This window comes from Anabas testudineus, chromosome 2 (genome assembly GCF_900324465.2).
Source record: "Anabas testudineus chromosome 2, fAnaTes1.2, whole genome shotgun sequence".
Taxonomy (NCBI): Eukaryota; Metazoa; Chordata; class Actinopteri; order Anabantiformes; family Anabantidae; genus Anabas; species Anabas testudineus.
This window is the reverse complement of record NC_046611.1, coordinates 26831377-26844693: the sequence shown is the minus strand read 5'-3', so window position 1 is coordinate 26844693 and position 13317 is coordinate 26831377. Positions and strand designations below refer to the sequence as shown.

At 40.6% G+C, this 13317-nt stretch overlaps 1 protein-coding gene across 2 annotated transcripts in view; it reads left to right on the top strand.

Annotated features, from left to right (window-relative positions):
* Window positions 1-13317, top strand: part of LOC113163135 (myosin-2 heavy chain-like) — an 81876-nt gene that overhangs the window by 18658 nt on the left and 49901 nt on the right. For both annotated transcript variants that reach the window (XM_026361491.1, XM_026361490.1), the window contains exons 4-6: window positions 3220-3343; window positions 4734-4901; window positions 5190-5471. In XM_026361491.1, the coding sequence (XP_026217276.1) occupies window positions 3220-3343; window positions 4734-4901; window positions 5190-5471 (574 nt within the window). The remainder of the gene's footprint in view (window positions 1-3219; window positions 3344-4733; window positions 4902-5189; window positions 5472-13317) is intronic.

Here is a 13317-nt window from a genome sequence, read left to right as displayed (position 1 = left end):
TGGATAAGCAGCTGCCAGAGATGGAGGAAGGGAACAGGGGAAGGATGGAAATTCGTAGAAGACAATGCACTAACATGATGGCTGGTGGTGGTGATTGGGGGTTGGGAATGGCAAAGTCGGGGTGAGGGGCACAGACAACCAACAGCAGTTAGCCAGATGTATGGCACAGTGAGATGGGGTTGTGTGTGCGTCTGGGTGCATGTGTATAAATGTGCATATGTATATGTGTGCATGGCAGCTTGACAGAGCTCTTCTCATTAACAGGGAGGTTAATTGCTGTGGCAACACCCTGGCTGTGTCATACATCCCCCTGGGGACATGGAGGCAACAGATGATCTACTTGTTTGTTTACACACATGCACATGTGTGTGTGTGTGTGTGTGTGTGTGTGTGTGTGTGTGTGTGTGTGTGTGTTTGTGTGCGTTTAAGCCTAAAATGTGGCAGTGGAACCCCTCTTTACTTAATATAAAACAATCTTAACAATAATATGCTGTATATTAGCCCTGGCATGTAAAGAGAGGGCAGTGTAGCGGACCTGTGCATATGTGTGTGCGCACGTGTGTGTGTGCTTCTGCGTTTATGCCCGACTACATGCATGTTTAGATTATTCTTATGGATTATGCCTTGTTTCTGTAATGATGTAGAAAGAATTGGGTTTACAGGGCCAACGTCTATAGCCCTGAGGGCAAACACATGTACACAAACACACACACGCAAGCACATGCACATGCACACAGGGCAGGGGGAAGGGGTGGCAATTTGCATGTTATTACTGCATATTCATGACTAATTTTGTTAGCTTTGCCTAATAGGGCTGAGTGACAGCTTGAGAAATCGAGAGCCTGCCTTAATATCATACACACTCCTCGTGACACACACACACACACACACACACACACACACACATTTTTGTATGGCAGTCAGTGTGAGGACACTCATTGACATAATGCATTCCCTAGTCCCTTACTGTCACATAGGCCATGTTAATCTACTCTGTATCGATTTTTTATTTCTCACATGAACTGCCTTACCCTAACCCTAACCATCGCAACTAACTGCCTCACCCTAAACTTTACTCTAATCCTAACCAAAACTAAATCTAACCCTAACCCTAAAACCTAGTCTTGACCCTGAAATGGCTTTTTAAACACCTGTCTCATTGTGAGGACTGTCTAAAATGTCCTCACTTTGTAAAAATGTCCTCAGTCCAATGGTTAAAAATTCATGCTGGTCCTCACAATGATAGCCATCTAAACACGCACACATCGCACACACACTCCTCAGTTACATTCACTTGTCCTGCAGTCCACACAGTAATCATAACACTCTGTCTTTTAATAGGAAAGCCCTGTTCATCTGTTGGTTTGACACTTTGTCATTAGTTTGGAACAACTACGTTATCGTTTACAACAATATACCTCAAATGTTACATCCATTATCATCATCTACAATAATAGGCACACAGTTGCACACACATACACCATGAATGGCAGGAATACATTTGAATTTTGGCTAATTGCAAATTAGAATAAGAAGCACAGGTACCTGTTGTTTACATTCGGTTTCTTTCATTAATGGTGCAGAAAATAGAACCGTATGCACCATTAAGTAGTGCAAAATATACATATGTTATTTTTTTAATCATGTATGATTACATATTGGCTTGTTGTGTCTGCAATTGAGTTTTTAAAAATAATCCTTTGTGAAGACAAAATGATGTTTCTTATCTCAACTAGCTAGTGTTTTCTGTTGTACACATGCATGTGAACAAACACATACACACACGCCGCAGTTGTGAGCCCACCACCCCACTATGTAGGTGAAAATAGGAATGAAATTGGCTGCAGTTACTTTTCCTTCCAAACACTTTCAACGTGTTCCCAATTCAGGCCACTTGTCTCTGAAGTATTGCACCTAAATTAGAGATTATTTACAGCAATAATAAGAAGAAATCCTGTTATAATTCAGCTGTAAAAAGCTTTGTCCTTTGTAAAAGTTCAGGATTGAAATTTGTGCATAGGGTAAGATTGTATTTGTCTACACATTTATACACAGAGGCGTCTGTGCATACTTAGGCATACACACAGTTTTAGTACATTCCTCTGTCAAACACATTTCTTGAGAGAAATGCTCAGTGATAAAAAGTGATAATGCTCAACAAAGGAACTCTGCAGATAGAGTGGAATAATAAAAAAAATCAAGCGAATTAATAGCAGAGCAGCACACACACTTTCCTGCTCTCTTGTAGAGAGAGAAGCAGACTATAATCTAAAGTCAAGTTTTCCACACTCTCCTCTTTGCCAATGGCTTTTACTCCATTTGACTGAAAAGTTGTTTTTTTTTTTCCTGAACTGAAAGATTTAACTCTCAGCGCTCTCTATCCGCTCACATGTCACTTTTGTCAAATCTTGCCTTTCCTTCCTTGCTTGGTGTGAACGCGAAGACGCGCTTGATCAAATGTGAGTTTAACATTTTTAATCTGTGCAAAGTTTCATCAGAATAACTCATCTCGTGAGGCTGGTAAATATGAAAATGTGTGCGAGTGTGTGTTTGTACGTGCCTGTGTGTTTGTGAACAGTACCGCACAGTACTGTGTGATCTGTTTTTTTTTTTCTCCCTCTTTCCATCTTGGGTGTGTGACAGCTGTCACTAGTGACTCAGAAAAGTGTCTGGGCAGAGTTAACATATTTCACCGCTGGGAAACACACACACACACACTCACAGACGCATATCAGCTCCAGTTGCTGTCACCTAGCACAAATTTCACCAGGCTCAGCATCTCTTTTCTGCTTTTGAATTAACTGTTTTCTGAATCATATACCGCACTTTATACACGGACTGCATGCGAATCACATGTATTTATTGTTTTTGCATTTTAAGATAGAAAACATACAGTACATTCATGAATTCATTTATCACTTTAATCAACCATCAGGGTTGATTAATTTACTTATCAACTGGGTTTTACCATTTCATGCTATTGCCCTATACGCAGTGACTGTATTTACATTACGAGATGATCATTAGGCTTCCGCCCTTTTCAGCACATTCAGTACACATAGTAGAATTTGAGCTTGTGAATACATCAACAGTTTATATTGTACTGTTACAATACCTCGTACAATGGCGCACTATTATGCAACAAGTTTGTTATACTATAAACTGTTCCAGTTTTACCCCCTCTCTCCTTCTCCTTTTCTCCCCTTCATTCTTCTGTAGCTCTAGTTCTCGGGTCCAGGATGCAGAGGAGCTAGAAGACCTCAAAATCCAGTTGCAAAACAAGGCCATGGTCATCTCTGATCTGGAGATGAAGCTCAGAGACCATTTAGAGCAAAAACAAAAGGTATTTGATTGAACATGTCCTCATTTTTGCTGAACTACAGAATCACAACCTATTCCCATTCTTGGAAATATTATAAGTAAATATAAATTAGAAAGCCAGCTGTAGAAACAAAGAATCTGAATCTTAACACATTAGTTTTCTAACCACAGATTTAAAACTACCTACACAAATAGCTGACATGTTAAGATTTTTTTATTCCTTTCCTGCCTGCTTGTTATTGTTTAGAAGGCTGTCTGAGAGGTGGAGTTTTTATTTTTTCTTTTACGATATTGGTTTGGCAGCTGTGCTAGAAGCTCTCCATGTGCAGCCAGATTTAACAGGAAGCCGAGGTGTGTGATGAATTACCGGCATATCTCAGAGCCCTGGGTAACAAACATGGCGTCGCCGGCCGGGATTAAAAGGGAGAGTTTTTTACGGCCTACCCACACCTCCTTACTGGGTGTCACTAAATTATACCCACTGCTGTTTTACTGTCTTCTGTGGCTTACGGTTAAGATACACGTAAACACACACACACACACACACACACACACACACACACACACACACACACACACACACAGGCTAACAGAAATGCACTTCACACACACATTTGTACTTGTGGTAAACCCAGTCTTGTTGGTTGTTTTCGTGTGTATCGGCTGGTTACTGTTTGCTTATGCTGCTTGTGAGTTGACTCATTTGCACTGCTGCTAATTAGTGGTTTGTGTGATTACAGAGCCTTAGAGAAACAAGTCGTGTAACTGGAGCTTGTTCTGTTAATCATATTTTCAACAAATGTTGATTTTCTTTCTTTCTTTTTTTTTCAACTGGTACGTCTGCAATGCAGATGCACAAATAGATCTGTTGACATAGTCTTACACACGCGCACAGCCTTGTTATAGGTGATTGCCACAGAATTTCATATTTCTCTGGCATCAATAAGCCAGTTTCTGCATGAACTAGCACCTTTGAGGCCCAATTAAAAACAACGATAAAGCCTTAACAATGAAAACAATGTATGTATACATTTGATTCCTCTCACTTTGTTATCCGAGATTCATTTGTAATGATCCCAACATTACATATTCTTTCATGGTGGTTTATGCATTGCACTCCCATGCTTGAACCGGTCATCTGTCCTAGTCTAACATCTTCATAAAAAAAAACAAAACACTAGAATTTAAGACTTAGCAGACGATAGCTGTTTTACATGAGAGCGGCTGATAAAAAGCATTTAATATAGTATACAAAGAGTGGTTCTTTTATAGTAAGTTAGAAATAAATGTTATCATATCTTTTAGCTACGCTTAAGATGATTGCATGATTTGTGAACAGGTAATCAACAAGATAATGTTCTACCTTTGAAAGACTTGTTTCAACTTCTTCGTGGTCCTCACTGCAACACTAGGTGCCGGAAAGCAGTGAGCAGCTGGTGCACCTGCAGAGTGAAGTGTCTTGTCTGCGGCAGATCCACAAAGACAATATGAAGGAGATTGCAGAGAAAGACATCTGCATAACCAAACTGCGAGCTAAGATTCAGCTGCTGCAACAAGAGGCGGCCGACACTCATGATCAGGTGTGCGCTTGAATCAGTAGTCCTGCTTGTGTGTACGTACGTGTACTTCAATACATACTGCACATGCAAATTATAGTCGTGAATGTACATGCTGCCAGTCAGTCACTTAAAAAAATGGTTTCTTTAACCACTTTAGTCTTTGGCAGCTGAGGATGTTGCCTTGCTGTGGCCACTTAATGTTTCCCATTATTTTTCAGGATAGGTGACTTGCATGTCATTTGTTTTCTCGGTGTGCAGAGATGAGATGTGACCGCCTGCCCATTTCTCCTTTTTTCTGTCTTACTGTAGCTTTCTGAGATGAATGTGAAAGTAAGGGAGCTACAACAGAAGTTGGGCAGAAAAGAAGAGGAATGGGGACAAAAAGAAGAGAAACTGAAAGTGAAATATGAAAAGGAGCACCAAAAAGCAGAGGAGAGAAGAAGGCAAGAACAACAGAAGAGAGCGGAGGAATGGGGGAAGAGCGTGGACAGGGCAAAGGAAGAGTGGAAGAGGAAGGTTAACGAGGAGAGAAAGACTCACGTTCAAGCAGTGAAAACGTGGGCAGAGAAGGCAGCTATTTTAAATTCTGAGGTGAGTATATAAATGTACCAAGTAGATAAATTGTATATACCCACACTACTCAACAATGGGTGATAATGTGTAAACAGGGCTCCAAATAAGAAAATCGTTTCTCATTGTACTCCCTCATTTTACATTTCTTTTATGAATTGATACCTCTTTTGAAAACGGTAACTGCCATAGAAACTCACGGAAAACACGAGACACCTTCATCCACGTCGAAAAGATGACTAGAATGTATTAATTATCCATCCAATTTATGTGTTTAAAATAATCTTTCCTCGTTTGAACTTTCAATACCATTTTTTTTAATCAATTTTCATAGTTCAACATTCTTCTTGCATTGAAACGTTTTAGTATCTTTACTTGCAGCAGTGCAGAAAACAGCATATTCACATGCACGCACTTAACAGACTTGTTAAAAAAAAAAAAACAACAACAAAACACTTCACCTTAATTCAGACCTCAGACACTCTCTCATCCACCCCCACACCTCCTCCCCTCTTCCATCCTGCCATCTCGCCACAACCGCTCCAAATTAATCTGCAAAATATTGATTTGAGGAGCAAGAGGGTGGGGGGATGGGGGCGTACGATTGCGGCCGCATATTAATACGAACAGGCCGCACTTCGTCTCTCCTCTATACTTTAAGATCCTCATAACTTCATAATTGATTAATGTTCCTTTGTGAAGTGGGGATGAATAATACATTAGTGGGCCTGCTGCACCCTCAGGCTGATGAGAAAATGTTTAATTTCAGTAAATGTAGCGCTCCCTCTCTTTCTCTCTTCCATTTTTACTCTGGTTATTTGTGAGTGTTGGAGTGTGTTTGTGAGTTTTCACTTGTGCGCTGAGGACTAGAGTGTTGTTGATCTGCTTTTTTCATGTTTACTGTTGGCTTGAAGCACATGTTAAGCATCACAAACAAAAGGCAGTGATCTGCAACATAAATGAATAAATTGGTTGAAACCAGTCTAGTATCGGTCTGTAAACTGGTAAAACTGCAGAAGTTGTGTCGCCTTACAAGCTGTTACCCTTCAAAAGAAGAAATCATCATATGGGACGTTTGTGTACCTAGCAAAGTGGAAACACACAGATGTGCCATAAACCCACATGATGAGGACAAATAACGTCCTCAGCAGGGATGACACATGTCAGCTGCGCTGACTGGCACAGCCTGGCCCGACTCAGCTCATCTGTTTAACAGTGCTAATTATGCTAATCACAATCGTAATGATGATGAGGGATTTAAGGGCTACAGAGTAGCAAGCTCGGTGCTTGTGCAGAACGGGGAGGGGTGGGGGTGTCTGGCACCTGACGGTAAGCATGTGTGTGTGCAGATTAGATAAATGATGAAGTGAACACACACACTGACACTCACAGACCTCACTTTATGCTTATTTAGCTTTGCTTCATTTTAATTTGATCCTGTGCCATAGATGAAGGGGCTCTATAGCCGTACACAGCTTCTCTCTCACACACACACACACACACTCTAACACACACTAATTGAATAAATAATACTTATCCATTAACAAGCATCCTAATTAGTTATGTTAATTAGCCTGAACAACCCAATTAACCTCATAGAGCGAGGCAGTGAGGGCTCCTCTGTGTGTTTATATGTGGTTGTGGATTTCTTTGCCTGAGAGCATATCAGAGACACTTAAGAAAACACATTTGCCTAATTAGTTTTCAATGACACAGACAAGCATGTATGTTTTTTCCATGTCCTTATTGTTCTACCTTTGAGTGTGGTGTAAGAGGCTTTCCACCCCATACAAAGTAAGAGGTACAGAATGGTGTTTTTGTGTTAGCACGTTCATATGTGAGGGAATATGAATTTAAGTGTAGTTCTGTCTGTTTCTGCCAGTCTGTCTCTCAGTTAGATCCACATGGACATGTATATTATGGTAGTTTAAACAGAGTGTGTATTTGTTCAGAGGCTGTCTGCCTGTTCCATTAGTTTATGTCCTTGGAAGTACAATTTGGCCTCAAGTTCTCTCCATTTATTTAAAACCTTCAGTCAGCGTTCCCCTCCTAATAGTGAGTCGTGTTTCCTCTCGTTTAGCTTCACCACTCATTATCCGGGCTATGTGGAAGAGACAGTGTTTAGAGAAGAGTGAGAGAGAGACTTGGAGAGGGACAGAGAGAGAGTGGAGGGGAGGGGTGAGCAAGAGCAAGAGCAAACCTGAAAAAAAAAGACACAGGGAATGAATGAGTGACTGAAAGAGAGAGAATGTACATTGTCTTTGAACCTGACCACAGCTGCTTGTGCTTCTAATGAATGGTGAGGATAGAGAAGGGAGGGAGACATCCAGACAAGACTGTCTTTGTTGAGCATATGTGTGAGAGAGAGAGAGACAGCAAACATAACAGATTTATGTCTTACAGGAAGTCTCCCAGAGTTGTGGTGTTGCAAACTGCCCACCCCAAGTCAGCTGCACCGATTTTAATTAATAGTGAGTTTAATTTCTGAGTGTGTACTTGAGTGTTTGTATTGAGCATTAACTTGTGTGTCTCTGTTTGCCTCTGCGGTATGTGACTGTGTTTGCAACATTTAGGCATGCAGTTTATCATGTGGAGTTTGTAGATGGGAATTAGTTTTGACAGAGTAGTACTCATGTGCTCGTCTGGTTTGGTCTGTATGGCTGACAGCGGCAGAGACTCAATTAAAACACAGCATCAGAATGATTTGACATGATGATAAGAATTATATTCTGCGTTGGAGCTCAGACAAGATTCCTCAAAGGGTGGTAACTTAGATGTTTTCTCATCTCAAAGCCACATGCTGTCTGCATAACCGTATATTACCCTTGGTTCTATGTTTGTTAGGTTTTTTATAACAATACTAGGGCTCACCTTAATCTGATTTAAGGTGTTTAAAAACAGTATTAGATTAAGGTTCCGGGTCATGACTTTTTTGCTAATGGAATTCACTGTGGTAAGCTAAATTGTAGGGCTCAATGTCCAAAGTATGCTCTTTTGTAATGGGAAGACCAAACACTGGATGCTACTCAGTGCAGTACAGGTCTTAAATGGGTGTGAGATGCTAATATTAGCTCATGCCCACATCAGCTGAGTCATCTCCTCTGTGTCCTTGGCTTATTAACTGATTTAAGACTGATTAGATCTGTCTTGCATGAACGTGCACTGGCACACATACACCCTAAATTTGAATGTCAAAATGCAATTTCTTGACCAGTGAAAACTAGATTAATTCAAAATGTTTGCACAAAGGTGTAGGTAAAACCGATGACTGGGCATATTTTAATGCACCTTGCAGCATTTAAAGCCATTTATGACATTAACTAATGCTCATGTTATGCAAACGCATTTTGCAAGTCAAAGCCACTTACGTTGAGAATACTTGATGCTCCTTTTTTCTTCTTTACCTTGATCTGACTTCACGAGATCATCAGCGCAGGTATTGATTTTTGCACTCCATTTGATGGAGTTTTAGTAAGCTAAAATGTGTATACATAATAACATGGCATGACAGTAAAATAATGAATGAAGCTCTGCAACTGCACTGCTGTAATGTGTATATCATGTAATTTTCCACGCAAGCTGCAGATGCCACATACATCAGATTAGTTGACAAGACTTAGGTAAGAGATTAAAAGAATATGTTTTTTTATCCATTCAGCACTGCACTGTTATGTCAGCCCCCTACCTATTAAAGTGTCTCTTCATCTAGCTTTGTCAAGGTTATGTAAACAGTTTGGCCACTGCTCTTCTCCCAACAAGTGCCACAAATAGCTTTTCTTCTCTCATGTCTCCAGGAACTGTCAAGTGATTGCTCTGTGACTACAGGGTCAAATCTCCTGGCAGCCTATCAGCATGGTGGGTGTAGGTTTGGCCTAGAAACCTCCCACATCCTTATTCTTTCTTTGAAAAATCGTTTCTATTATGTCATGGTTGTGAAACCCGTTGCACTCCTATTTGTATGTGTTACTCAGTTGTACTGTGAGCTATTTGATCAGCCCAGAACATGATGTTACACTTTCAGATAGTTTATTCTGGTAAACAAGAGGAAGTTTTTTTTTTTTTTTTTTTGTCTGTTAGTGTCAATTTCACTTAACACTTTTCATGTTAGGACTGGAGAGTAATCATCTAATGCAAAATGTGTACATTTGTGTGCACCCATGCACAAATCTGACTGTTACTACCTGTCTATGTGTGTGTCTGTGACAGTTTCCTCTGGAAATGTTAATTCCTCTCCTCCCTGTTGTTGTCATGCTTCCACCAGCAGTGTCTGCACAAGGGAGATGAAGACATATTGGTCTAATGAAAAGCCCTCCTAAACTCTCCTCCCCGCATGAATGTTTAAACATGCTTGTCATAACATTCATTCGCTCACACATGACAGCTAGCATCTGCAGCTGCCTTGCTCGCCCTCAATATTTTATCATACCATCTCCCCTAACCCCACACTAGCACAATGGCTGTGTGTTAGCAAACTGAATTATAATGACTCAAAACAGGCTGTGTTCAGACTCACTACCAGTGCAGGCCATACATAATGGATTCAGCAACACCACCACAGGTCTCATAATGGTACAATTAGTCAACCTTAAATATGAAAGGGAGAGAGAAAGGCCAAATGAAGGAAGTGTGGTTATAAATGGAGGGAAAGGAAAAAAGATGAAGATGGTGAGAGAAAGAAGGTGCAAAGAAAAACAGAAGACAAATGGGGCAACGTCTAAAAAGAAAGAAATACACTAGGAAAGAATAAAGGAGAAGAACAAAGAAATAAGTAAAGAGTAGATAAATCCTTGTGTCCATATACAGTATGCTGTTCAGAAGTCCCATAACACTGCAGGTCAGCAGTTGGGCCCTTGGCGGTTTTGACAGAAGTGGTTCACCATGGTAACGGTTGGTCGGCAACCCTCGACCACCCCCGCACCCCTCATCACTCCCCAGCCTTCTTTACTGCCTCTCTGCCAATTTGATTGGACGCACAATTGAAATGTCATGCCTCAGCAGCACACGTCCACACGCACCAGATCAAGCGGACTGGAACAGTGGGAGGAAAGAAGAGGGCACGCTGCACAAGTCAAAATCAGAGAAAGCAGAGTCTAAAGTAACATCCTAAGAGGGGAGAAGGGTTTTGGTTGAGCTTTGTATCATTGCAATATTTCAGATACCAAGAAAAAGTCCCTCATTATGTGTGTGTGCGTGTTTATCTGAACTCATAGTTACAGGGTTAACATTGTGTGGTGGATGTGGGGACCTAGGCGCACAGCATCAAAGCAAAAAGGCTTGTCATAGGCACCGAATACAGAATCAAATGAATATTAATGCGGAACCAATTACCTCAGGGAAATGTTGTCTGTAGGTTAGCTTTGCTAACGCACCTGTCTCACCTTTAGCAAAGTGGAAGCAGTGGGGGGGCAGCGCCTGGAGGGTGGACAGCACTGATGTATTCGCTTTCCTCCTAACAAGCTTGTCTCCCCCTGCTAAAATATAATTGTCCAGCATGCATCTCCTCCCCTCCTCCTCGCTCCTTATTTCACCTAGATGCAAACTGCAAGTTTTAAATGAATTATGGAGAGAATAAATGATCCAATTCTCTAGCAATGCCCACGGCTAAGTGGGAGTTAATATTGATGCCATGTTTTGCTACAATATTTGGTAAATTGTTATTTTAACTAGATCAAAGGTACATAGCATTATAAATATGTTATGTACAAATAATAAAGAGACATTTGGTAAGGCTTTTTTTTTTATTATTTCACTGTCACTTTGCAGTGCCAGCAATTACAAAAGTCTCTTGTAGGTTTTTGCTCTGTAGCGGTGACATAGACATGCTCTTAGGACAGTGCAGCAGTGATCGGTGCAGGTCTCTAGCTGCTGCTGATCTGCAAAAGTGACCATGGCACACTTAAAGCCGCTGTCTCCTTAAAGCCCCTTCTAAATCAGTGTTAAAGCCTTGATAATAGACCTCACTGACCAATTGATTGGCCTTCATATGTTTACAGCTCACTTTAATTGCCTCAAAAATACCATTTGTCAGCCATGTGTGTCCATGTATGTATGCATGTGTGTGCGCAAGTGTGCCTCTCCATTGACAAAAAGGTGTATTGATTTATCAGCATCAGGATTTGTCCCGTTCACCGTACATAAAACCCCTGCGTATGTGCTGTTCAAAATGGGAAATGGCCCCATCGATTCCCTTAAGTTGGAGCCCAAATGCTAAAGATTTTTGGATAAGCTTTCTCATTACTTAAGCTGAAATCAATAGGGGAGAGCATGGGTCTAATGAATGAACGGGCCACAGATCAGATGGGGTGTGCTCATCCCTGGCCTGTCCTGGTCGATCTCTGTGTATGTGTGTGAGAGAGAGAGAGAGTGAGAGAGAAACAGAAAGAGAGAAAGAATCTGAAAACCTTTTTCTTTGACATTCACAGAAATTCACACTGTGTCTTCATTTGTCTTCCTTCTGTTCATTTGACCCATTGCCGTTTCATTAACTACTATTTGTTCTTTTTCTACATTGTACCACTGAACATATTCTCTAAAATGAATCAAAAACCTACAGTTATCAGTATTGGTGAAAAGTTGAGAAATGTTAACCGTTATTAACCATAACTCTGGCATTTAACCAGGAGTGAAAGACTAAAAAAACTAACTTAAAACAATATAGGTTGGTACATCTCAGGGAAATTGGGTGAGCATGCCACTACTACTTCTCAGAGTATATTTATTACTACTAACTACATTAATACAACTAATATTGCAGACAGGTGTGTTCTTAACAGAGGAATCCAACAGTTGCTGGCAAAAAATGTCTAGCATGCAGTTTTTTAAAATTGATAATACATGATGAAATGGAGGTCATTAGATACCACACACATTTGAGCTGGGCTTCTTAATAACATAGGTTTGTGACTTCAAATGAAAACAATAATCAGTCATTTGTGAGGTTCAATAGCAACAAAGATTGAGACTCTGTTTTGCCAATATCACTTACAAGCCCAATTTCCAAATAGTAAACTCCCTGCGTCTTTCTTTCACACCCCTCTAAGGTGTCCCGCCTTTTCAACTCATAAATATGGAAGGCGAAAGATGATGAGATTCACGGACAAGAAAGGAATCAAAATCTATTGTTGCGTGTCCTTTTCCCCGTGTAAAGTTTGGATTAAATGTCACACATTAGCATGTGAACTTTTAAATGAGCTTGTTTGCTCTCTGTGGTGTGGGGCATGTAAATACTCATCTTGAGTATGGAATGGGGATTGCTTGGTGGGTGGTGGGGGTCCACGAGGATTGTGAATTGCAGGACATATTTGAGTGTTTCACCAGCAATTAGGCCGCAGCAAGGGACCGAGTACCAAAAAGCTCTATTGACTGGTTGTGTCTGGCAGATAGTGGCAGATGGGAAAGCTCCCTGATGGCTACGGCTTCTGGTGATTCGAGAGAAGAAGATGATTGACATGCACTCCCAAAATGAGATGATTGACATCCACTGTCAAAATGAATCTACTCATGGGCAAATGCAGGTGTGAGTGGAAAGAAATGTGCGTGCACAAATATGCAGGGCTATGCGTATAGACTTTGACCTTGGCGGAGTGCAGCTCCAAGATACTGACTATCAAAAATCTCATATTATGAGTTTAGTATTTTATATATGCAACCTTAAGCGATCTATCTGTTAAAACACAAGCACAAGCAATGGCAATATTTAAGTATAAACATGTCCATAAACCAGTTTGTTCAAGTCATAAAAAAGAAACTTAGAACAACCTATGTTTATTAACTCACAAATTCAACAGTGTCAGTGTATGTGTGTGCGTGCATGGCTGTTTTGTGTAAGATATTTGATAGTAACCAAACACCATTCTATATTTTCCAC